The sequence below is a fragment of the Stegostoma tigrinum genome, chromosome 30, assembly GCF_030684315.1.
Source record: "Stegostoma tigrinum isolate sSteTig4 chromosome 30, sSteTig4.hap1, whole genome shotgun sequence".
NCBI classification, from domain to species: Eukaryota; Metazoa; Chordata; class Chondrichthyes; order Orectolobiformes; family Stegostomatidae; genus Stegostoma; species Stegostoma tigrinum.
Genome location: NC_081383.1, coordinates 6,969,862 through 6,997,463, shown reverse-complemented (window position 1 = coordinate 6,997,463; position 27,602 = coordinate 6,969,862). Strand labels below are relative to the sequence as shown.

Here is a 27,602-nt window from a genome sequence, read left to right as displayed (position 1 = left end):
TGCTAACCACTGAGCCATTGTGTTGCCAATGGCTCTTGAGTAGGTATTGATGGGCTGTCATCTTGAGCTGTTACAGTTCATGTGGCTCAAACCATGACCATGCTGCTGGGAGGGAATTTAGCAACAAAACCTTCCACTTTTATAGTGCCTCTATGTGGTAAAAAATCTCAAGCTACTTCACCGATGCATATGGAAACAAAATTTGACCCTGAGCCATACAAAGAGCTATTAGGACAGGGACAAAAAGCTTGGTCAAAGAAGTAAGGTTTAAGTATTTTATTTAAAGGAGGATGGGGGAGAGAAAGATAGAGGAGCTGAGGTGGGTTATGCAGGATAGTCAAATGTTCAAAGTCAAAACAGCTGAATGCATGGTGAAACGATTAAAATTGTTAATCCACGAAAGATAAAAATTTGATGTATGGCGATATCTCAGTGGGTCTTTGTGCTGGAGGAGATTACAGAGAAAGGGAGAGGTAAGAACATGGAGGAATTGGCAAACATGAAGGAGAATTCTAAAATTATGCTATTTTGTGATTGGGAGCCAATGTAGTTCTGTGAGCACATGGGTCTTGGGTGAATGGGACTTGGTGCGAATTAGGACAGAAACAATAGAGTTTTTAATACACTGAATAAAAACCAAAAGTACAGCGGACGCTGTAAATCATAAACAAAAGCAGAAGCTGGAAAAGCTCAGCAGGTTTGGCAGCATCTGTGAAGAGAAACCAGAATTAACGTTTGGGTCTGGTGACCCTTCCTCAAGGCACTTCGGCTGGTGTAAAATCTGAAAAATACCACACAGATCCAATAGGGGGAACTCTTTTCAGCTGGGGCAATAGGCACTTTGTTGGAGTGGAGTATTTAACAAATGGTATTCCTGGCTGATAGCTCAATGCTGACACTTGATACGCAAAATGCCAAAAATATATCGTTATTCAAAAGTGAAAATTTAGCACAGAATGAATAAATATTTTTTCAGATACCAAAACATTTAAAAAGTCCAGTTTGAGAATACATTGCACAATATACGAGCATATGATCAATTAACAAGTTTAAATTGGCTACAGTGACAAAGCTGAGGATACCCCAAAAGGTACTTAATTGGCTGTAAAATGTATTGAGGTGAAGGAGGTCACGAAAGGTGCTTATAAATATTCAAGTTTTTTTTAGCTAATTCCTTTTTTAATTGATAGGGGCGATGATAGCCTAGAGGTATTGCTGCTGAACTGTAAATCCAGAAACCCAGGTAATGTTCTTCAGAGATAACAAGGTGTGGAGCTGGATGATCACAGCAAGCCAAGCAGCATCTTAGGAGCAGAAAAGCTGACGTTTCAGGCCTGGACCCTTCAACAGAAATGGGGGAGAGGAAGAGGGTTCCGAAGTAAATAGGGAGAGATGGGGAGACAGATCGAAGATGGATAGAGGAGATGATAGGTGGAGAGGAGACAGACAAGTTAAAGAGGCAGGGATGGGTTTAGGCCGGAATCATCAGCTTTCCTGCTCCTAAGATGCTACTTGGCCTGCTGTGTTCATCCAGCTCTACACCTTGTTATCTTGGATTCTCCAGCATCTGCAGTTCCTATTATATCTAATGCTCTTCAGATCCGGGTTTGAATCCTGCCATGGGAGATGATGGAATTTGAATTCAATAAATATCTGGAATTCAGACTCCGCGAAAGCATTGTTAATTATCAGGGGCGGAAAGTCCATATGGTTCATTCATACCCATTACATGTTCTGGCTGACTTGTGTCTCCAGACCCATGGTGATTTGCCCTCTGGGCAATTAGGGAACGGTCAATAAATGTTGAATGAATCCTGTGAATGAATAAAAAAAATTCACTAATTTGTCTACAATGTTCAGTAATAATGATACCTTTGACATATGAATACACCTCAAAGTGCTGCACTTCAGACTGCATGAAAGAGATGAGCAAACAATTTCATCTAAAAGACGGGGTGAGAGAGTGATAGAGGTACAGTGAGATTTAGGAAGAAATCTCAGGGCTTCATACCTGAACAACTGAGCACAGTTCCTAATAGTGGAGCAACAGAAAAAGGGGTTTGTAAGAGGTCAGGATTCCAAAATCAGATATCTCAAAGATCGTCATGGGGCTAGGCGATACTATCCATTCTTGGGATGTGGGCATTGATGGCAGGATCAGTTACCCTTAAATTGATTGGCTTGCTAGCCATTTCAGAGTGCAGAAAACAGTCAACCATATTATTATGGATGTGGAGTCACATGTAGGCCAGAATAGCAAGGACAGCAAGTTAGTTTCTTTCCTCGTTACAGAAATGGATTATACAAAAAGGGAGGGGACCGTGATAGAGGACTTTGAAAAAAAGGATGAGAATTTTAAATCTAATTATTTTCAAAGTTGATGCCAATGTAGGCCGCTACCCACTGGGGTGATGGGTAAACAGGACTTGGTGCGAGTTGGGATACAGATCAGAAAGTTTTGAGTGGGCCCAAATTTATGAAGGAATTGGAGGTCTGATAAGGAGAAAATTGAAGGGAATTAAAGAACATTAATGCATCTGCTGAAATGCAGGATTAAATAAAAGTACACATACTCATCAAACATTGCTATCGTGCTACCTTACATTGTGTAAAATTTCAGAATGCCCTTTTCGAATAAATATTATCTCGTCTCTGAATTGTTCTTTTGCCTTCAGTCCAATCCAATCTGAGGTGGCTCCGCTCACATTTTCAATGTCTCCGAAACAATGTGTCTTGTAAAACCTGTTTTCTTTTTTATCTTCTCGCATCCACAGTCCAGATTTTAGATTTCTCTCTCGCTCTCTCGCTCTCTCTCTGTCTCTCTCCGTTTTTAACAGTCCAGTCCATGAAACTGTAAACTCCTGGTTCAGATTTTTGTGACTGTCGAGGCTCACTTGCTCTCCCCTCCCTCTCCTCACTGGGCTGGCGGTGCTTGTTTACTCGACACAGCCAGAAGAAGTTTGCGCGTGGTTTAAGGTTCAAGGCTCCTCTGCTCCTCAAAATCGTATTTTTATTTTGTTGCTTGTCCACCAGTTCCCCTCCCTCAAAAAAAGAACAATTACATTTCAATTTATTTTACAAAGAAGAAACACAAGAGAAAGAGGAAAAAAATAATTGGGAAAAAAAGAAAATCAGTTTGGAGTGTGTTGAAGCCAAAAGGGGAAAATACCTTGAAGGATTTTGTTATGCAGTTTGGCGCCTGGTGTTCTGATAATTTATTAAACATTTTTTTTGTTTTGTTCCAATGGTGAATTAGTGATCTCTTTGATGTTTTCTTTGGGCGACTTTGCAATAGAGGAAAAAAAAGAAGAGGAAGCCTAGGCAGAAAGCCAAAGAAAATCAAGTTGATATCGGCTCAAGGAAAATTGTCTTGGAGGATATTTTGGTTTATGTTTGTCGTTTTCTCGACAGATTGTTTCCTGAAGGGATTTTATTTTTAATTCTCTCTCCTCAGGACTGGTAATGTGGGGGAAGAAAGCGGACAGTTTCATCTTCCCGTGATATCATCGAGTTAAAAGGAAATATAAATATATGAAAGGAGTTTGAATATGATATAAAAGAGAAGGAAATGAGGGCTTTCTTGCACTGGGGACTTTGCAGTGAAGCTACAAGCTTTACAACTCCAATGTGATTTCCAGAGCTTTTATTTTGCAGAAGACAATTGAGGAAGATTTCTTCTGCTGCTGTGGAAAAATTAATCCACCAGAAACAAAATAAAGGAGAGGGGAGTTTTTTTTTATTTCCTTGTTCTCCCCAACAATCTCGCCAAAAAAGATTTTGTGGACACGGGTTGAAAAAATACAGATTATTCCCCCACCCTCATAGACAGAATGAAGAATTTGTTCCAATTTAACTGTCAAGATCACTTTATTTAATATTTGTTCAGAGACGATTCAAGAAAATTTCATTTGGAGGGGTCCCTAAAATAGTTGTTATTCTTTGAGAGATTACTTTCTTTTGAAAAAAGCTGCCAGTTCGAAGTGCTGTCCCAAAAACAACTTTTATTAGGCTTGCTGTACATCCCTGAGTTTTATTTTGGTTTTTATTCAGTTATATCCAAGGCCTGTGTGCTTGTGGGGACCGTGGGTTTTGATTTTGATCTGCACCAGGAGAATTCCAGTTCCAGGATGGGGAGGAAGACTTTGATACCAGCCATGGTGACCCTCTTCATCCTGGCCAATATTGGCCCAACAGAACCAAAAGGTAAGTGTTTAAAAACCTTCAAACTAAATCAAGCTTTGTAATTTCACAGTCATTAAGGTTTACAGATAATTTATTCTGACGCGGGTGCATTTTTCCTTCTAAAATTCTGCTAATTTGTGTGAAAATTTAGTCCTGTCAACCTCTTCTCCCAGATTGCTGTAGTTTACGGCCTAATGTGCATCCCAAAGCCTGGGTTTGGATTAGAGAGGGTAGGGGCGACACCTCACACGAATGTAGCTGCAGCTAAAATCGAGAGTCGGGGATGAAGCCTGGACAGGCCCTGTTTTCTTTAATGTTCAGTTTTAAAACAAAAACCTCATTTCTTCCAATGTGAAGTTGTTCTTTTACCATTCTGACATTCAAACCGATTTCCCAATTTTGCTTGGATTTGTAACTGAAGATCTTTTTTGAATGTTACAGTCAGAGTAAACACATTGGTGAGAAGGCAGGACAGATGCAGGTTATTTAAGGAGAGAAAACATCAATTTTAATTGTCTGTGTGCGTTTCAAAAGACATTAATGTTGAAGCTCCTCATTGGGATTAATATGCAGGTTGACAGATTGTGATGGTTTGATTTGGAAAGAGTATGAGATTAATTTGTGAAAACTCTGAGCTTTCCATATCGGAACCTTGAAAATACTGATTTGTTATAAAACACTGCAGGTATTAAAATACCTCTTTTCCAGAATTTTCTGTCATTGTGTGAGTTTTTTTATCTCGCAATTTCATTCTAACGTTAGTGATTATGTTGATTTCTTGGCTAAGTGTATGAATCTGGACATGATCACTGATCCACTTTTCAAAAGTTGTTTGAATCCCTGGAATACCAGTGAAAATCCCATGTAATAAAAAGGAGATTTGACTTGTTCGGTCAGTGCATTGAAAATGGATAAGAGAGCATTCCTCAAGCATTAGGCACAGCCTGAGATTCCATGTAATATAAAGTTGAATTTCACTGATTCATGGTTATATGGTGGCTCTTTGTGTCAAAAGTTGGATCATTAAAATGTTTTTGTAAACTGGGTTCTAGTGAAAGTTGTGTCTGTGACTTTAAGAAAGACTTTCATTCCTACTTTTTAAAAAAACACATTGTGATGTGATTTATTGCCACCCCTTACTAATGTTTCATCTTTTTAAAATATCTAGCATGGGAGAAAATATCACTTATGAAGTGTGCCCCATTATTTTAGAGAATGCTGTAATATAGAATTTAAAGTTATCCCAATATTATAGACAGAAATGTGCATTTTAAAGAGTTCTTTTTATCATGTGGCGACAGTGTTATTGTGGGCGAAGATCTTTCACCTGTGGAAGTATAGATTACAGTCAGATCTGACCGCAGCGGGTGAGAATACATTGTCATCCAGGAGATGATTCTTTGCTGTTCAAGGCAAGCTGGCTAGTAAATAAGAGTCACTTTCACAACTGCAAAATGTGTCAAATAGATTTTATTGAACACTTTTGTTGATACTCCTTTGAAATCCAGCTTTTAAATGCTGCTGCTTTATTTAGTTTACCCTCCACCTCAACCCCATTGTTTTGTTTCAAAAATATTGTGAATTATGTGTTTGGTTTGACCGGCACTTGCCCTGAAATTTTTTTTTGTATTAGAAATTCCATTTGCTGTGAGAATTCAGGTGTACGAGCTGTTTCACTGGAGTTCTGGATACTACGTGTTTCGTCCTGGAGAAAGGGAGTTGTATTAATATTGTACTTTTCACGGCCACTAGACATCACTAATTGTGGTTTACAGACTGTGAAGCATTTTTTGAAATGTGGTCACTGTTGTCATTGTAGGAAACACGGCAGCCAATATGTGCACAGCAAGCTCCCACAAGCAAAAATGTGGCAATGACCAGATAATTGCTTTTCCTCACAGGTGTTGAATATTGGCCAGGACGCTGGGGAAACTTCCCTGGGGTGGTAACTTCTCTGTGAATAGGGTTATTGGACCGAGCTGAGCATTCTTTTACCAAGACTCTAATTTTTTTTCATTATTTGGTATGCGTGGTGTGGTGAACTGAAGTGGGAATCCATCAAGAACGAATTTGTAAGTGTTCAGGCCAGTGGTGACTTTTAAGTGGCAATTTTAATTATCTCTTTCCAAATGTTGTCTTGGCTGCTCTCCCCTTCCCCACCCATTCACCACTTTATGTCATAACAAATGTGCTGGAAGTTGAATTAATCAAAGTCAACATATGATGTATTCCACTGAGCACTGGCTTTGGCGTAGATGTCTCATTGCTGTTTGTGATACCTTGCTGTGTGTAAATTGTTTTATTACCTGTATGTGCTCTGAGGTGTCCTATTGCACTTCTGTAAACAGATCCATAAATATTGAGTGTGTTGGCCAAGACATTCAGATTAAGAATGTGATCACGTGCACCTCGATTACCTGTAAGGATTAAAAGAGTCTTGATGTCATATCTTATCAAACTGAAGACTCCCAACACTCCCTCAGTATTGTCATGAAGTATCAAGTCTTCATCATGTGCTTAAGCCGTAAGAATGAGCTTTGAATCTAGTCATCAGTGGTCTATTACCCACTGGTTGTATACTTGCTATAAGCAACGCTTCTTTCTCTGCATAAAAGCACGGTCAATGAAAGCTTTGGGAGGCAATTATAGTGGACTTTTAACCCAAATCTTGGATGTTTTGAAGGCAGTTTAAAGGGATATACTATTATTTCAGAATTGAAAGTTGTAGTTTCACACTTTCACACCTGACTACATGTTTTAACAATATAATTTAAACATTCACTCGGCTGTACAGAACTTGATGTTGTTGAAAGAGCAATATGTCAAAACTTCTCATTTTCCAGCCTTCAGGACAGATGCAAGAATGGTTTTTGGACAAAATTTGGCAGTCTGTCTCCTGCACAATTGAACAGTGCAATGTATGAATTTCAGTGCCAACATGATGCCTGTTATACAGGCTCATAACTAGGAACAGAAGAAATAAGAGTAAAAGGAATCTACTTGGCCCCTAAAGCCTGCTCACCCATTCGACTAGGTGCTGTCTGATCTTCCACCTGAACACCGTTTCCCTGCGCAATCCCCATTTCCCTTGATGTCTTTAGTATCTAGAAATCAACCTCTGTCTTGTGTTCATGACTGATCTTCCACAACCACTGGGGTAGGAAATTCTAAAGTTTTCCTGCACTCTGAGTGAAGTGTTATCTCCTTTCTGCAGTCCTAAATGTCGTACTCCTTACTCTGATCCTGAACACTAACTAACCCCAGCCAAAGGAACATATCTTCCTGTCCAGCCCTGTTAAAAAAAATTTGTATGTTTCAGTTAGATCACCTGTCATTTTTCTAAACTCTAGAGAGTGCAGACTCAGTCTTCTTACAAGGCAATCCTGTCGTCGCAGGGAGCCACCCGCTTGACTTTGGCTGTTTGCTCCCTCTTTAGCAGCAGATCGTTCCTTGTGTAAGGAGACCAAAACTATATACAGTACTCCAGATCCTGCCTGACTTGCAACAAGTAAGTCCCAATGATTGAAAGATTTAGTCAGACAAGTCCCTTGGCTGGTTCGTAATAGTCCCCAATGACCTGTACTTATAAAACCCAAAATAAATGACTTGATGTTATTCTGTGATTGTGTAGCACTCACTGAACAACACCATGTGCTGTTAGTTAGACTGAGAATCATCTTAACATAATCTTCTGACCTCATCAGGTTGCTCATTTGTGCCTGTATGAAGTGACATACGTGCATGGCAGGGAGTGGTCTCACTAAATAAAAACAAACATGTGCCTTTTAAAATTGCTAGATGCTTGGGAACCCGTAGTTCTCAGCTGTTTTCACCTTTCCTCCTTTAGTATAAAACGTAACTTAAGTAGATAGCTTTAATATAATAGTGAGGGAGCGTTGCCTTGTGAGAAGCTATGTCCTGAAATCTCTCAGAGTAGGAAAGTGTGCTATTTGACCTAACCTGTATGTGTTGGTCTTTATACTCTGCCTGAGCAGTTGCCCTGACTCCTGGTACTTGCTGGCTTATTATACCTCTAGCATTCACCTTTCTCCTCAAGCACACATTTGTTAAAGCTCTCACATTCTCTGAATTGACCAGTTTAAACAGAGGCCCAATTTGCTTGTTTAAGTGGATGTTTCAAAGGTTCCATCACCACTTCGAAGGAAAAAAGCACCCCCAGTGACCCGGACACTGTTTAGTCTTCTATTGAAGTCACTGCAAATCAGGCGATCCTTCAAACTTTTGTGGTTTGTAGGATCTCAGAGTATGCAAATGGCTTTTACATTTCGTAACTATCAGAATCATCGCATTTCAAAATGATTCATCATGTGTGGAGTGCTTGACATGTTAAGAGACAGATGTGAAATTTTTAATTGCTGTATAAATACAAGACATTCTTTCATGTGCACATCTTGTGAACTGATCCAGATGATCTTTTATATTACAATCATACCAAATTCTGCAGGGTGCTGTTAGAGTAAAAAAATCTTCAAAACATTGTCAGTTGGAGCACGTGGCTACATACCATAATAGTCATTGAGACTTATCTAATGTACTTCCTCGCCAGACCATTTGTTAAGAAATCACTAACCTTCAGTTATTGCTATGCTGAGCTGGGAGCTGCGTCATTGGCAAAAGTTAGACATGATGCAGAAGAGTTAAATTTTCACTGACGAGTAAGCAAATACGTAACAGTGGTTTGGTTTTATTTATGATAGTTGATCAGGAATTAGGTGTTCAGTCTTGCAGATATGATAGAAATTGGATGGAAAGTGCTAAAGTGTTAAAATTGGCTGTGAGCCAAGTTTTTCCCTTCAGTATTTTCCAGTTTTTTCTTTCTATCCCTGTTCTCTCCTTTCTCTCTCTCTCTCTCTCTCTCTCTCTCTCTCTCTCTCTCTCTCTCTCTCTCTCTCTCTCTCTCTCTCCCACCCCTCACCTACCCCACTCTTCTCCTATCCCACCCCCAGCTTCTCTATCTCTCTCCAACCCACAGTCACTGCTCTAACTGGGGAGCATTTTGCTTGCTCTAAGCACCAATTCGTTGCATATAATATAAGTCTCTAGTTTTAACTATGTTTTGGCTTTCCGTCAAAGTGTTGGACAAGTGTTTTAGCGATCAGGAGCTCTAGGACTGTGTCTCACTGACGTTTTCCCCTTTCACTGTTTCTGGAGCTCCTGTGTAAACACCTTTTTGTGAAATATAATTGCTGCTGTTAATTGAAAACAATTCTTCAATTCCCTGGTCCCCAACACCTCATTTTCACCATGGACGTCCAGTCCCTATACACCTGTATTCCGCATGCAGATGGCCTCAAGGCCCTCCGCTTCTTCCTGTCCCGCAGGCCCGACCAGTCCCCCTCCACCGACACCCTAATCCACCTAGCCGAACTCGTCCTCACCCTCAACAACTTCTCTTTTGATTCCTCCCACTTCCTACAGACAAAGGGGGTGGACATGGGCCCCAGCTATGCCTGCCTCCTTGTAGGTTACGTGGAACAGTCCCTCTTCCGCACCTACACAGGCCCCAAACCCCACCTCTTACTCCGTTACATTGATGACTGTATCAGCGCCGCCTCTTGCTCCCCAGAGGAGCTCGAACAGTTCATCCACTTCACCAACACCTTCCACCCCAACCTCAAGTTCACCTGGGCCATCTCCAACACATCCCTCACCTTCCTGGACCTCTCAGTCTCCATCTCAGGCAACCAGCTTGTAACTGATGTCCATTTCAAGCCCACCGACTCCCACAGCTACCTAGAATACACCTCCTCCCACCCACCCTCCTGCAAAAATTCCATCCCCTATTCCCAATTCCTCTGCCTCCGCCGCATTTGCTCCCAGGATGAGGCGTTCCACTCTCGCACATCCCAGATGTCCAAGTTCTTCAAGGACCGTAACTTTCCCCCCACAGTGGTCGAGAACGCCCTTGACCGCGTCTCCTGCATTTCCCGCAACACATCCCTCACACCCCGCCCCCACCACAACCGCCCAAAGAGGATCCCCCTCGTTCTCGCACACCACCTCACCAACTCCGGATACAACGCATCATCCTCCGACACTTCCGCCGTCTACAATCCGACCCCACCACCCAAGACATTTTTCCATTCCCACCCTTGTCTGCTTTCCGGAGAGACCACTCTCTCCGTGAATCCCACGTTCGTTCCACACTGCCCTCCAACCCCACCACACCCGACACCTTCCCCTGCAACCGCAGGAAGTGCTACACTTGCCCCCACACCACCTCCCTCACCCCCATCCCAGGCCCCAAGATGACTTTCCACATTAAGCAGAGGTTCACCTGCACATCTGCCAATGTGGTATACTGTATCCATTGTACCCGGTGTGGCTTCTTCTACATTGGGGAAACCAAGCGGAGGCTTGGGGACCGCTTTGCAGAACACTCCGCTCGGTTCGCAATAAACAACTGCACCTCCCAGTCGCAAACCATTTCCACTCCCCCTCCCATTCTTTAGATGACATGTCCATCATGGGCCTCCTGCAGTGCCACAATGATGCCACCCGAAGGTTGCAGGAACAGCAACTCATACTCCGCCTGGGAACCCTGCAGCCTAATGGTATCAATGTGGACTTCACCAGTTTCAAAATCTCCCCTTCCCCCACTGCATCCCAAAACCAGCCCTGTTCGTCCCCTCCCCCCACTGCATCCCAAAACCAGCCCAGCCTGTCTCTGCCTCCCTAATCTGTTCTTTCTCTCACCCATCCTTTCCTCCCACCCCAAGTCGCACCTCCATTTCCTGCCTACTGACCTCATCCCACCTCCTTGAACTGTCCGTTTTCCCTGGACTGACCTATCCCCTCCCTACCTCCCCACCTATACTCTCCTCTCCACCTATTATCTTTTCTCTCTATCTTCGGTCTGCCTCCTCCTCTCTCCCTATTTATTCCAGAACCCTCACCCCATCCCCCTTTTCTGATGAAGGGTGTAGGCCTGAAACGTCAGCTTTTGTGCTCCTGAGATGCTGCTTGGCCTGCTGTGTTCATCCAGCTTCACACTTTATTATCTTAGATTTTACAGCTGTTGTGCTATGAGCACAGTTCCTATCTACAAACTTTGCTTCCCCTTTCACAAATTTTCTTCATTTTTTAATGTCAACATTTGCCATTATGAATTGCTATGCCAGCATTTCCTGTTCAGTGTCGCTATACCAGATGTCACAATCTTTGTTCCTCTTAAAATGTAGTTATATGTGATCAATATTTTTCAGTTCTTTACCTACAAATTATTTTGCGCAGCTGTGCGGTATTTTGCAAGGTACCTTTTCGGCTGCTGCATGCGCAAAGCTTAGGAGAAACATTTGTTGCCATGTGCATGCCCGTGTTGTTATGACACTGGGTTACTATATAAAATGCATTGAAGAATTTTATTATGTTAAAGGTAGTATACAAATGAAAAACGTCTTGCAAATCTGCAGCAAAATGAAAAAAAGTTAATAATTTGCATCCATCAATTTATTAATGTGCAAGGATAGATTTTTAAAAGTCTGCTTTTCTCTGTCATGGGGCAGTGTTAGTCTGAGAAACTACATCTTGTGGTGCAGCAGTGCTCCCACATAATGGTGGATGCACTAGCCTCGCAACGATGAATGAATGGCGGAAATTATGTGCCAAGTCATGGCAATGTGCAGCTTGTAGGAGAATATGGTGATGGGCGATGATCGTATTTTGTTGTTCCTCGTAGTGGCGAGGATACCAGGTTACATTTTTAAAAAATAAGTTAATGTTGTCAACAATACACTACAGAGGCTTGGCAGCATGGAAATTGAATATTGGCCTAAAGCGAAATATGTTGCCAAAGATTTTTGTCTTGCATTTATTAGAGCGAATGCGAGAATTCCAAATTTGAAGCAGTCCCAATAACTTCTTCTACAGGAGAAGAAGTGTGCTGATTGTTTGGCATGTCCACTCTGTTTAATCAGGGTGTTGCCATGGAGGAAGCAAGAAGGAGAAAAGGAGCTATAGGCTCTTTGCTTCCAGGTGATTCAAAAAATGTGCAAGGCTTGAACATATTCTTTTTATTTGCATGGGACTGGTCCCTGCTTACAGATGTATGTCACTTCTAGCAAGTGTAAATGAGCCATATTGTGAGCTGAACTGATTATCTTGACCCGGTAGCTATCAGCCAGCTTGGGATTGTTCAGCAGCAGTTGCCCAATTACAGATGCACATCTGACGGGTGTTTTGTTTTGGGATTTTACAAGGCCAACTGAGTACGGTCTGCACTCTGCCTGTTATAAACAGCTTTCTTCGTGGCAACACGGCCAATCAGAATCAGCTTGTCAACCAAACTGCCTCTTCTGTCGTAATAATTATTGTTCACATTTGAAGCTTGGTATGCTGGCGTTTGTCCTGATAATGCAAGATGAAGAACTTCAACAACATGTGTCTCTTTCCAGCAGCAATTTATTTGTGCAGTTTCTTTTAATGTAATAAAATATCCAAAGTACTTCATGGCAGCACGAACGATAAAAAAGACACCGGGTTTGAGAAAGAGATAGTAGGTCAGGTGACCAAAGGCTTTGTCAAGGAGGTAGATTTTAAGGAGTGCCTGAAAATGACCAACATGGCAAAGGCAGAGAAGTGCGATAAAGGAATTCTGGAGCTTAGGATCACAGCAGTTGTAGATGTGGCCCCCACTGATGGAACAATTAACATTGACATGTATAAGTGCCCTGAATTGGAGGAACATGTGACTTAGGAAATGGGAATCTTTTTTGAAGGTGAGGAGAGATATAACAAGTTTCAAAGGCTTTAGGGTAGGGTTTCCCAAACTGGGAGAGTTGGGACTCCAAATGGAGTTGCAGGCTGAAGATTGGAGTCATGAGTTCTGAGATAGCAATCGTGATTGTGGACCTCTGACTGAGTTCTGACAGATGTGTTCCCAATCCACCAGGGACCTGCATGGCAAAGGTTTGGGAAGCACTGTTTTAGGGAGCGTGTTCATGGTGGGGTTACCCAAAGGAACCAACAGGCCTGCCTGCTGGTGAGAAGCAGGTGAAGTGCCTTTTCCCTCGGGTAGGGGATTTAAAGACTAGGTGGCATATTTTTAAGGTGAGAGGAGAAAGGGTTTAAAAAGACCTGAGGGGTAATTTTTTTTACACAAAGAGTGGTTCATGTATGGAATGAGCTGCCAGAAGATGTGGGTATGGTTACAACATTTAAAAGACATTTTGATAAGTACATGAATAAGAAATGTTTGAAGGGATATGGGCTAAGCACAACCAGGTGGGACTAACTTATGTCTTTTATTATTTTTTATTTGGGATTGTGGTCAGCATGAACTGGTTGGACCGAGTTGGAGAGAAATGCAATGACTCCAGCATGTGAAGAGTACAGGCTGCCACTGAACTCTTCTGTACAGTAAAGGTCCATTTGTCTACTTCTAAACATACTGCAGAAGGAGAAGGGACTCGAAGAGAAGTATATCCTCAGATTGCTGAATAGACCGTGAAAAGTTTACTTTTCAACCATTTGATGAGTTGGTGAATTTTGTGCTGCTACCCAAAATCCTCCTGACTTCTCTCAGATAAAATTTATTTACTTTCCCTCGCTGTGGAGAAAATGTTTTAAATATCAGTCTCTGCACAGGGCTGGTCAGAAATCTGCTGGGACATGAATATATTTATCATCTGTCTGGGTTCCCTGCTGTCTTGACTTTAAAATTTATACTTTCTGAGCTTAAGGCAAGGGCGTTCAGGAATGAAGTTGCTGCAGAGCATCAGTCTGATATCCAAAGGCTGGATTAGAACGATACTGCTGATATTTGCACTTAGAAAATATTATGATTTTGCAGTGTTTTTCTGTTTTGAAACTACATGGTATCTAATACTTGTTAGTACAGATTTGTTTTATTTTACTTAATCTGGGTCTGTTCTGTATTATTCAGTGTGAAAGTTTTCAGCTTTGTCAGTTTCCTTGTATTCTTCTTTTGTCCTTTTTTACCTTTTCTGTTTCCCTGGTCATCCCTGCTCCAAATTGTTCCTGCTTGTTTCTTCTCCATCCCCTGCATTGAAACCAAACCACATTGCATCATCTTCCACTCTAACTCCATCTTTCCCTGCACCTTGAAACTATGGAATGCCTGAACTTTGAACATTACAGCACAGTAGAGACCATTTGACCCATTGAGTCTGTGCTGTCCCTTTCTGAAGAACTATCTCTGTCTCCAGCTCTGTTTTCTTGTGCTGTCTTTAGCAATTTATGCCAATGTCAGGTATTTATCAAGTTCCCTTTTGAAGGTTACTATTGAATCTATGTGCACCACCCTGTCACACAGTGCAAGTTCTAATTATGCGCTGCATTAAAACATTTTTCTCTTCGGCCGCCTCTGTTCTTTTGCCAAACACTTTAACTCTGCAGTTTCTGGTTGTCACCTCTTCAGCTATTTTAAACAGTTTCTCTCCCTCTACTGTTTCCAACCTCAATGTTTTTGAGAATGTTGATTGAGTTGCCTCTCGGACTGCTATATCTCTTTGTTTACTCAGTTATAAGATACAGGTATTGCTGGCTAAACCAGTATTTATTGTTAATCGTTAATTGCCCAGAGGACAGTTAAGAGTGAACCACATAGCTGTGGTTATGTAGGCCAGACCAAGATAAAGATGGCAGTTTCCTTTGTTAAAGGATGTTAGTGAACCACATAGGTGTTTGAGACAATGAACAGTAGTTACATGGTTGCTTTGGCTAGCTTTTAAATCCAGGATTTATTGAATTCAGATTTCATCATCTGCTGTGGAGGGATTCAAACCCCAAGCATTGGCCTGCGGTCCTGAATTGCTCAGGCAGTGATGTTACCACAACTCCACCACTTACCCTTGCTCAGCTATAGTATAATAAAACTCAGGCTTGGAATTGGCTGAGTCCTATTTCCTATTTTGCTCTCCCTTTAATTGTTAGTGGAATTCCCTTTCACTGGTTGTTGAATCTTCACCTGAGCCCTTGTGTTCATTTTGCAGGAGTGGGACTTGAACCCACAACGTTCCCCTTCTGAGGAAAGAGTGCTATCCACTGTATTATAGAATTTGCCACTTTTTTTTAGTTTTAATCACTGTGTATGGAACAATGTGGGTAAGCAAAATAACATTGGGGTGAGACACTATGAAGGAGAGCTTTTTCTGTGTATACTGATATTTTAAGTTGCACCCCCAACATACATATTTTATGTATACAGACAGTGTTAAAATCAGCCATTTTAAAAGCTGGAAGAGAAGGAAATTTTTCTGAACTTTTCTAGGGATTGCAGCGTCTGTGAAAGTAATTATTGACTTTGAAATCCGTGTTTCTAGTTATTTGCAGGATATATTATATCGGCTCTGGAGGTTTAAGTCAGGAAATTTAGTTAATGTTGATGCAGATATGAATGTTAAGTTGTGGAAAGGAAAACTAAATTGACAATGGCTCTGTGTCAAATATTTCTTAGGCTATTTGGATCTCTTGCTATCGCTACGTTCTGTGTTTGTGTCGCAGGGTATTTGATTGTCTATTGGTGCTTCATAGGTTATGTGATATTACCCTGCCATTAATGTACTCTGTATCAAAGTGTCTAATCATAATGCACAAGAGGATGGCTGTTGGCCCTCAGTAGAGAAGTAGTCCAGCCCATTGTCCTGCTCTGTCCCTGTAATACTGTAAGTTTATTTCCCTCGAGGACTTAGTGGTAGGATCACTAGACTATTAATCCATACACCCATGTAATGTTCTGTGTATCTGGGTTCAAATCCCAAATTTCTTGTGGAATTTTAATTCTAGATTAATATTAATAATTAATTAATATTATAGAATAAAATTTTAATTGTCGGGAAAAAATAGCTGGTCTTTAATATTAGAATAGAATAGCCTTATTGTTATATGCACTCAATGAGTATAATGAAAAGTTTATATATCACCAATCACTGCACTGACTTAGATACAAAAGTACCTTGGCACAGCTTCTTTAGTTACAATATCTTAAATGATTGAGGAATAAAATGTTCAGCATTGCAGAAGTGTAAGTTCAGTGCGACAGAGCATGCTGGCACCTTGCTTTGACTGCACACCAGGCCCTGGCTCCACACCACACCAGCTGCAAGGAAATCTGCTGTTCTCACCTGGTCTGACCTACATGTGACTCAAGACCATGCAGTGTGTTTGACTCTTAACTGCCCTGTGGGTAATTAGGGATGGACAATAATTTCTGGTCTGGCCAGTGACACCTACATCCTTTGAATGAATAAAAATAATTCTTTCTGAATTTATTCATTGTCTCTTCTTGCACCACCCTTCTAGCACTGGGGTGTTGGTTATGGGAAGTCAGCTGCTTTGGTAGGTTACGTTACTCGGGCATCCAACAGCAGGCTCCTGTCACAAGCTCTCTGCACTGAGCTTCACCACGGCAAGCAATTTGAAAAGTAAAGCTGCTAGAATCCTATTGGATCATAGGGCTGCTCCCTCAATAAAGAGAGAGACAACTGGCAATGGTTTAACCTGAGGGTAACCACACCTCAGGTGAGGGAAGAAGTTGAAAAGGAGAATTCTTCGTGTTGACCCCATCCATTGCGGGAATTGAACCCAAGGCTGGTGGTATCACTCCGCACTGCAAACCAGCCATCCAGCCAACTGATCTAACTGACCCCCATTACAAGGTGGGCATAAAAAACCTTTCATCAGAGTCTGTAAAGACTCCCTGAAAAAGATAGCAAAGTGCCCTCCAACTTGTGGGCATCTCCTGCCCCAGACCACCCAAACTGGGGAAGAAGCACCTGCAAATGTGACACCACCTCGAGGGTCTCTGATTGGCCCAGGTGTTAGCAAAGTGCAAATACTGTGTGAAAATCCCAGTATTCCAACCACCCCTTGTCAAGCACCACCCACGTCAGGTCGGGAAGATGCAGCATTGTCTTGTTCAGTCTGCTTGGGTCCCCACAACACTCCACTTGGTCTCGAGGGACAGCCTATGAAGAAAGGTGGCAGTGTTGCTGCTCATGATCACTTGGTGTAAAGAAAAATTCTTTGCCTCATATTTCTTTTCATTAGGGTTTTAGGAATCATTGCCTTTTGTTGGTGTGCACGTGTTAATGGAGTAAGGGAAGAAAGTTAGCCCATTTCTATAGTTGCTTGACATCACTGCGTAAAAATTTGCTTGTCATTCTCCATGGACTGTTTAAACATGTTTTATGCTGTTAAAATACAGAAATGTCCAGTTCAATCTTGATGCTGGATTAATTGTTTTGATCCAGCCACTGCAAATGGCATCAAACCAACAGCTGCTTCTCGTCATCGCCTTATCCCTTAAGCATAACTACAATAGACGAGCCATAAGCATTGCGGTTGGAATAGGCTCCCCTGCTGTCTTGGATGAAGTGCATTGATGTATTTTATTACCATTTTTCTTTCCATTTTTTAAATTAATTTCCCTCCTCTTTGAAGGGGTTGAACAGGTGCCATTTCATAACTACCTTTCAAAAGGCTGCTGTCCATCCAGGCCAGAGGCTAGTGCGTCCCAAACCTATTTCCATTGTGACCCCATCTTGTACATGACAGTTATCATGACCGATCCATGACAAGAGCTGAGGGGTTGCAAACCTGTGAGGGAGGCAAAGTTTTCATTTCCTATTCTTTTTCTCCCTCCCTTCCTTTTTTCTTTCTCCCTTCTTTTCTCCCCTTCCCCTCTCTATCCTTTGCTACCATCCCTCCCTCTGTCTGTCTCCACTCCTTGCTCGTTCTGTTTCCCTCTCTTTCCTCTCCTCCCTCCCTTCACTGCCTGCCTCTCTCCCTCCCCTCCCTTCCTTAACCGTCTGCCTCTCTTTTCCTTTCTTCCCCCTCCCCCTTCCCCTCCCTGTTTCTCCTCCTTTGCTCTCTCCCTGTTACCAATTGTCTCCTTTTAAGGTGCGCCTTAAAACTCAACTCTGACAGAACCTAATGTAGTAAGGTATGTTTGCCGGGGATAATGGGAACTGCAGATGCTGGTGAATCCAAGATAATAAAGTGTGGAGCTGGATGAACACAGCAGGCCAAGCAACTTCTCAGGAGCACAAAAGCTGACGTTTCGGGCCGAGACTCTTCATCAGAGAGCATCTAGGCCCGAAACGTCAGCTTTTGTGCTCCTGAGATGCTGCTTGGCCTGCTGTGTTCGTCCAGCTTCACACTTTATTATCAAGGTATGTTGCCGTCATTTTTTCTGATTTCATGATCTTGTGAAGCACCTTAGGGCACCTTATTATGTTAAAAATCTAAATGAATACAGGTAGCTGTGGCATCTGACCAATGTGTGAATTAGTTGCCAGAGGGAATTCAAGAGTGATTGCCATCACATTAAACCCTTGATTCTGTCCATGCTCCCAGACTTGCCAGCTGGATTGTGATCTGAACCTTAAACTGTTCCGTTAATTCCCTCTTCTATAACCTAGGGGCCAATGAACATTACTGCTTTCCTCAATGCGATCATGTAGACATGAGTTGGACTATGCACCCCGTGTTTTCAGTGGATCGGTACAGCGTGTTGCCTTTAGGAGCTGACTCATTGTGGAAGCTCGGTAGCATTTCATTTTGACTCATGCATCATGTGGCTCACTGCACAAGATTACTGAAGTAGGTGCAAATAAATGGAAATGGACCTTGTCCAACTCTGCAGGCTTCTGTTGAGATGCTTGCTGCTGTTGAGGCTGAGATGGTGTCAAGGTACAGCCACTTGCAGCTGCATTAATGATTGACATTTTTTGTCAGTGCAGGATAAACACTACAGAACTGGATGGATGCACACTGTGTAAATCTTTGAAAAAGGTATCTCAGCAGTACAGCGCCTCCCTCCTATCCCTTGCAAATTGACCACTGTAAATATATATTGGAGATAGGACTTTGGTAATTGCCGTTTCTCAAGTATGTTGGTTTCTCCAATACTGCATTTCAGCCGTTGAAGCCTTGCTCGTGAACTTCTTGCATTGGGTATTTTGTTCATTTGGAAACATGGTTTGCTTTTAGCCCTCAGGGCAACTGTGGATGTGCAGTAAATGCTAGCCTGCAATAGGGTTAGTGATGCCCATATTCTGTGAATGAAATCAAACATAAAACAGGGATTGATTCAGAATTTGTAATGAATTTTGCTCTTTGTTTCTTCTACACAGGCAGTGGATGTAGTCAGCCGTTCTTCATCAGCATTTGGGTCTCCTTTCCCTTTCATTGCATCTCCCCCAATAACTGACTCCTCACTGAGGTGTTGTAGAAAGAGAGACTTAAGGGTTTGGTGACAGAATTCTTTGAAGTTTCTGCCACAATTTGTCAGGGTAGGTAAGAAGGCTTTTAGCATACTTGCCTTCATTGCTCAGACCTTTGAGTGTCGGAGTTGGGATGTTATGTTGAGGTCATATGGGACGTTGGTGAGGCCTCTTCTGGAACGCTGTGTCCAGTTCTAGTCAACCTGTTAGAGGAAGGATATTATTAAACTGAGAGTTCAGAAGAGATTTACCAGGATGTTGCCAGGAATGGAAGGTTTGTGTTATAGGGAGAGACTGTATAGGCTGAGACTTCTTTCACTAGAGCATAGATGTTGAGTGGTAACCTTGTAGAGGTTTATCAAAATAATTATGGTCTACAGGTAATGTCTTTAGCAGGTGTTCTTTCCGTAGGGTGGGAGATTTCAAGACTCGGGGGCATTTTTTAAGTTGAGAGGATAATGATTTTTAAAAAGACATGAGGAGCAAGTTTTTTTTACACAGACTGTGGCTTGTGTGAGCAATGAACTTCCAGAGGAAGTGGTGGATGCGGATACTGTTAGAAAGTTTCAAAGTCATTTGGATAAGTGTACATGAATAAAAAATGTTTGGAGGGACATGGGCCAAGAGCAGGAACGTGGGGACTAGTTTCGTTTGGGAACATTGTAGGCATGGACTGGTTGGACCAAAGGGTCAGTTTCCATGCTGTATGACTCTGCAATTATGGGGACGGGGAAGTGGGTTTGTTGGGGGTGGTGGTTCCATTAGGGATGCAGCGGTAACTGGGTTCTGATCTCATTCAGAGAATGCACAGCCGTTTTAGCCAAATGATAGCTCATTACTACCTATCGCTCCTCAGCCTTGGTTTGAATTAAGATTCGGGAACAGAGACAGAAAGTGCTGGCAATAGTAGATCTGTGAGAGGAGAAACCGAGTTAATGTTTCAGATCTGTGATCTTTTAATTGAATCCCAACAGTGGTTAAGATTTGATACCAGTTTGCAGAATGAATTTGCGACTTTTCTGGTTTGCCCAGGTCAGAGGTGGAGTTTCTATGCACCAGAATGAATAGCCACAGAGGCCACAGAATTTCTAATTCCGGAATGAGAGAAATTTATGCTTATCACTTACCCTTGGACCCAACAAATGTACTGTGTGTTAGATTCTTTCAAAGGGTGAGAGAAAGAATGTAGCATTTTAGCAGTGGTTTGTGGCTTGTTTAGAGCTATTACTGTATCCTGACACAATGCTTTTATATCTCTGATCTCTGAACTTTCATGTTGTGAGCTGAAATGTCACCTGCTGGGTCTTTGTTTTTTCAAACAAAGAGTAAAAGTTCAATAAACCCTGTGACGACGCAAAGAAATTCCGATTAAAATTGTTTAGTTCCACCTCCTGCTCACTGCCCCGCCAGCCTCCCCTGGAAAAGCATCGATAAGAGTCCTGATTGAGGAAAACAGTGCAATTATCTGTTCACTGTTCATTTGCCCAAAAGTAAACACTTGTCCCTGAAAGTCAGCTCCCTTCCATGCAACCAGTATGCGGTTCCTCGGGCTGGTGCAGTTGGTCTGATTTCAAAACATAAGCAACCTTTCAAGCAGGATGCTTGGATTCTTGTAATGAAGCTGGATACCTTGGCCATTTTTAGAATGCTATGATGTTAATATTTCCTTCTTCCTCCTCCTTCTGTGGGATGTGGGTGTCATTGGCAAGGCTAACATTTGTTGCCATCCCTCATTACCTTTGAGCTGACCACTTCAGAAGGCAACTAAAAATGCTGTGGGTCTGGGGTCATGTGTAAGCCAGATCAAGGAAGGGTAGTAGATTTTCTTCCCTAAAGGGTATTAGTGAACTCAGTGGCCAAAACATTGAATGTTGTTAAGAAGGAGTTGGGTATAATTCTTCAGGCTAAAGGGCCCAAAGGTTACGGGGAGAAAGTGGGAGCAGAGTACTTAGTTGGATGATCAGCCATGATCTTATGGAATGACCAAACAGGCTTGAAAGGCTGAATGGCTCACTACTTGTATTTTGTATGTATGTGCCCTAGCAACTATTGAATCGACTGGAGCACAGCTTAAAATTTGTGCCATATTGCTGAGACACCATGTATGCGTGTGTGGAATGGGATACCCTGCAATATGAAACAAACCTTTTGAAGAAACTGTGACTCTGAGATTTATATTTACGCTTTTTGTGCCTGGTATCAAGAGGAATAGGTTGGTGATGTCACTGGATGATTAATCCTGGGAACATAATTTCAAGTCCAATAATATAATAGCTGGAAAAATCTGAGCTCAGTTAATCCATAGTTAGCTTCGGTGACGGTGATACTTTTGACCATTTGTTTCAAAGACCCACCTGGTTCGCTTGTGCCCGTTTTTTAGGGAAGGAAACTTTTCATCCTTATGCAGTCTGACCTGTATGTAACTCCAGCACTATGTGGTTGAGTCTGAATGCCCCTCTGAGATGGCCTGGCAAGCCATTCTCCTCATGGGCATTCGGGGATGGACTGGCAAAATATAGGTTGCTTTGGTTCAAAAAGTTGGCTTTCCAGTCAGTGCTGATGTTTCTGCTCTCCATGAACATCCTCCCACACAACGTCTATCAATGTTTTCTTGCACTGTTTCTCTCCCTCGCATGTTCATCTAACATCCGGAAATGCAATTGCTTCGCCACTTGCGAAGATCTTTGCATCCTCGCTCTCCACTGGAGTCGTACCTGAGGACTGGAGAGAGGCAAATGTAATTCCTCTCTTCAAGAAAGGAAATAGGGAAATCCCCGGCAATTATAGACCAGGAAGTCTCACGTCTGTCGTCTGCAAGGTGTTAGAAAGGATTCTGAGGGATAAGATTTATGACCATCTGGAAGAGCATGGCTTGATCAAATACAGTCAACACGGCTTTGAGGGGTAGGCCATGCCTTACAAACCTTATCGAGTTTTTTGAGGATGTGACTAGAAAGGTTGATGAGGGTCGAGCTGTGGATGTGGTGTATATGGACTTCAGTAAGGCATTTGATAAGGTTCCCCATGGTAGGCTCATTCAGAAGGTCAGGAGGAATGGGATACAGGGGAACTTAGCTGCTTGGATACAGAATTGGCTGGCCAACAGAAGACAGCGAGTGGTAGTAGAAGGAAAATATTCTGCCTGGAAGTCAGTGGTGAGTGGAGTTCCACAGGGCTCTGTCCTTGGGCCTCTACTGTTTGTAATTTTTATTAATGACTTGGACGAGGGAATTGAAGGATGGGTCAGCAAGTTTGCAGACGACACAAAGGTCGGAGGTGTCGTTGACAGTGTAGAGGGCTGTTGTAGGCTGCAGCGGGACATTGACAGGATGCAGAGATGGGCTGAGAGGTGGCAGATGGAGTTCAACCTGGATAAATGCGAGGTGATGCATTTTGAAAGGTCGAATTTGAAAGCTGAGTACAGGATTAAGGATAGGATTCTTGGCAGCATGGAGGAACAGAGGGATCTTGGTGTGCAGATACATAGATCCCTTAAAATGGCCACCCAAGTGGACAGGGTTGTTAAGAAAGCATATGGTGTTTTGGCTTTCATTAACAGGGGGATTGAGTTTAAGAGTCGTGAGATCTTGTTGCAGCTCTATAAAACTTTGGTTAGACCGCACTTGGAATACTGCGTCCAGTTCTGGGCGCCCTATTATAGGAAAGATGTGGATGCTTTGGAGAGGGTTCAGAGGAGGTTTACCAGGATGCTGCCTGGACTGGAGGGCTTATCTTATGAAGAGAGGTTGACTGAGCTCAGTCTCTTTTCATTGGAGAAAAGGAGGAGGAGAGGGGACCTAATTGAGGTATACAAGATAATGAGAGGCATAGATAGAGTTGATAGCCAGAGACTATTTCCCAGGGCAGAAATGGCTAGCACGAGGGGTCATAGTTTTAAGCTGGTTGGTGGAAAGTATAGAGGGGATGTCAGAGGCAGGTTCTTTACGCAGAGAGTTGTGAGAGCATGGAATGCGTTGCCAGCAGCAGTTGTGGAAGCAAGGTCATTGGGGTCATTTAAGAGACTGCTGGACATGTATATGGTCACAGAAATTTGAGGGTGCATACATGAGGATCAATGGTCGGCACAACATTGTGGGCTGAAGGGCCTGTTCTGTGCTGTACTGTTCTATGTTCTATGTTCTATCCCTTGAATTCATCTGTGCAACTTGCCTCCGTTACTTCATGTGACAGCTGGTTCTGCATTCTTGGCGCTCTTGTGGTTTCTCTTCAGTTCCCTTTTTCAAATTAGTAGTGACTGTCTGATACTTGTGAACTTGGGGCTCATAACACCCCCCAAAACTGAAAGACTTCTTTACATTCCACGGTATCATTTAATAATTTGAAAAACTTATTCGATTAGTACTCAGTCTTGGCTTTTCGAGAGAAGTCCTATTTGTTTCTTTCATGACATTTTGTTGCCACTTTTTGGTTCTGTCACACCTTTTGTTCAGTGATATGTCTCTGAGAATTTATATCCTGTGTTTAGACTTTGAGTGTTAAGTCGATCTGTGATAAATATTGAATCATACTCCAACATCATGCTTAGCATTTGACTTCAAGCTTGCAGCCCCCCACAAAACAAAAAATTGAATGGCCTTTGGGGGAATCTACCTTTGCCTGCATTTATTTTGTGCGTACGTGTGTACGTGTGCGCGCACACGTGCCTTGAGCATGAAAACCTTCATGCTGCGGTGAAGATTTCTTGTGTAACTGTCCTTAGAGTGAGGTATAGTCTAAGTGCATACACAAGCTGATTTTTCACATGTTGAGAGCTTGAAGAATAAATATATTCCTCTTCTCTGAGTCATATTGAGCTCAATATTTCTCTGTGTTTCCACAGATACTGCTAGATTTGCTAAGTATCCACTTGTATTTTCTGTTTTTATTTTAAGTGCATTCCACCTTTGAATCCACTGATTTTTTTTTTACCCCTAATCTCTTAAAGACACAGTGGGGGTGTTCCTCCATGAATTGGTTAAAAGTGACTGTCTTCTCTGCCTGAGTGGAGCAGGGTTATTTGATGTGGGATTGTAGTCGCACTCTGGTGAAACATTCGAGTGCACGTGCTTTGCCACTGTGTGGTACTTGGGCAGGGAATCTGGCTTCATCCCTTTGCAGCATCCCCTCCCTGCCTCCGCAGGTCACGAGAATGACTTTACTTTGCAAATGTATCGTTTAGCCGGATTATGTTCCAATTAGATTCTGATTTCCATCCATCGTGTGTGTCCCCCCGTCCCACACCCTGCCAAACACCATTAATAAGGCTGTTTGGCTCACTACACTGCATACCACCTACTGACCCATGAGGAATGCTTTGCTTTCTTTTGTAGCCGTCCTGTTTCAAGCAGCTTCTGGAGTCTGATGGGTGACTAACTCTTACTGCAGTGCATTGTCAGAGACAAGCCTGAGAGCTCATCTCTGTAGATAGGAAACAATTTTGAGGTTTGCCTTTTGTGTGGTTTCAGCTGCTCACGCATGTGTCAAGTGTTGTAAACCGCTGTTTCTAATACAGGTGTATTTTGAAAAGATCATAACTGATTCAGGGAACAGTGCTGGGACCTGTGACTAAGTTCTTATTAAACATGTGGGCTGAATATCCTTTTATCATAAACTGTCTTTACAGTTTGTGCAGCTCAGGCGTTTGTTAGTGAGTGAGAGCAGCTCAAGGCCTTTCTAAAAAAAAAACCGCCTCCACTTTCCGTTCTGACAAATGGTGGACTGAGGTAAGAACCTCAGTGTGACCTATAACTGTCCATTTTAGAGTCTTTGGAAATATTGTGGTTTTACTGTGTGCTCCTGAGTAAAGTATTACATAACTTGTGGTTGCGAACTTCATAGAGATGCAGCAAGATCCATCTTTCTGATTTCTTTGAGTGAGCGTGTTTCAACCGGTTGCTCCATTTGGGGATTGTTTTTAGCGTTGTGTATCCAGCTGCAGGTAAAAGCTAATGAGGCCACAGCTGTCGGCAGCTTCTAAAGGTGAAAACTCCCAATGTAGGGCAACAGGTAGTTGGGAAGGGAATTATGCAATTAGAACATAATCAAAGAATATGTGTTTTTAAAAAAAAACAGAACATGGGTACATTGGAAGCCTGAAATGTAAACAGAAAATGCTTGAAAAGCTCAGCTGTTCTGGCAGCAACTGTGTAGCGAGAAACATAGAGTTATACAACACAGAAACAGACCCTATGGTCCAACTTGTCCATGCTGACCAGAGATCCTAAACTGATCTAGTCCCATTTCCCTCTCAACCCTTCCTATTCATAATACCCTTCCAGATGTCCTTTAAATCTTGTCATTGTACCGGCCTCCACCACTTCCTCTGATAGTTCATTCTATGCACGCACCGTCCTCTGCATGGTAATATTGCCCCTCAGATCCCTTTTAAATATTTCCCCTCTCACCATAAACCTATATTTTCTAGTTTTGGATTCTACTATCATGGGGAAGAAACTTTGGCTAGTCACCCTATCCATGCCCTCATGATTATATAAACCTCTATAAGGTCACCCCCTCAGCCTCTGTCGCTCCAGGGGAAAAGTTGCTCCAGACTATTCAGCCTGTCCCTCTGATTCAACCCTCCAAACTCGGCAATATCATTGTAAATCATTTCGGAACACCTTCAAGTTTCACAAGTTTCCTTATAGCAGGGAGACCAGAATTGAATACAGTATTTTAAAAGTGGCCTCACCAGCATCTTGTACAGTCGCAACATGACCTCGCAATTTCAGTTTTCAGTGCACTGACCAATGAAGGCAAGCATAATAAACTCCTTCTCACCACCCTGTCTACCTGCAACTCCACTTTCAAGAGAATATACACCTGTACCCCTATGTCTCTTTGTTCGGCAACACTCCCCAGGGCCCTACCGTTGACTGTATTTGTCCTGCCCTAGTTTTCGTTATCAAAGTGCACTACCTCATATAAATCTAAGTTAAACCCCATCTGCCACCCCTCGGCCCGTTGGCCCAGTGTTAAATTTTTTTTGGTCTGAGATAAAGCCTTCTTCAGAACTGGACAAAATTAGAGAGGTAGATTTTGGCTAACAGGTAAGTGAGTCAACGACAAATGAGAGGTCCATGACAGAGTGGAATGTGGGGAGACTGAATAATAAATATATGGTAGTTCACTTTGCAAACTTTAATCTGATTTCTATTTTTGAGGATGCGTTACTTCTTTTATATTGACATTATCTTCATTAATCTATTTTTAAGTGTGTTTTAAATTGTAACTTTAGAGTTTAACAGTATTGTTGATGGGAATGGCAGGACTAGGCTTGTCAGGTTGGATTTATCATGTGCTGTGAAGAAACAGTGAGACTCACTGTTGTCACTGCAGTGTGTACAGAAGGTTACAGCTTGCTTAACGTTCAGTAGGCAATGTTATGTCACTTAATGGTACGCAAACACTGACAGACAAAGGGAATTGTACTTAAACCAATATGTGTAGGTTCTGTTCTACTGTTATTCTCTGCACCATTGTAGAAATCCTCATGCAAGTTTTTGTCATCCTAATTGTTTGATTTCTCAAAAGGCCCTCATTAACTGGCTACCCAAGCTCCAGTTTACATCTGTTCAAAATTGCAAGCTGTACCATCCTGCTTTCTATCCTATGATGCTCAACATGCCATTCCATCCCTGTGTCCTGCCCCTGGCTCCCAAATACGTTGTCTGCTTCTTGTACACCAATCCCCTTTTGGTTTTTGTTTGTTCTTCTGATGTATTTGCAATCTGAAGCCCAGTGTGCTACATTGCAGCAAGCATGTTTTCCTCTGCTTCTGGTCTCCTGTAACTTCCTCTCCCTTCACTCTTGGTTGCAGATCATGAGTGCCACCTTCTAAGGCTTCTTTTGAAACCTGTTATTTTGGGATCATCTTTGACCTGCACAGTGTGCTGTTCTTTCCTAGTGCTCTATTGAGTGTCTTTCTCTCTATCTATCCTACCATTCTGTGACATTCCAAAGAATGAAGTCCTGTCTTGTTCAACCTGTCCACGTAACTCAGGCCTACTAGTTTTGGAAACATCTTTGTAAATCTTCTTTGCACACTGTCCAGTTTAATTATTTCTTTCCTATCACAGGGTGACCAAAACTGTGCACAATATTCCAAGTGTGGCCTCACCAATGACTTATAAAACTGTAGCATAACGTCCCAAACCCTATACTCAGTGCCTTGACCAATGAAGGCCAGCGTGCTAAATGCCTTCTTCACCACCT

General features: G+C 42.3%; 1 protein-coding gene across 2 annotated transcripts in view; it reads left to right on the top strand.

The window, feature by feature from the left end:
- The first annotated feature begins 2,956 nt into the window (after nucleotides 1-2,956).
- Nucleotides 2,957-27,602, top strand: part of LOC125465635 (insulin receptor-like) — a 269,756-nt gene continuing 245,110 nt past the window's right edge. For both annotated transcript variants that reach the window (XM_059638575.1, XM_059638574.1), the window contains exon 1: nucleotides 2,957-4,203. In XM_059638575.1, the coding sequence (XP_059494558.1) occupies nucleotides 4,128-4,203 (76 nt within the window). In that variant the 5' untranslated portion in view covers nucleotides 2,957-4,127. The remainder of the gene's footprint in view (nucleotides 4,204-27,602) is intronic.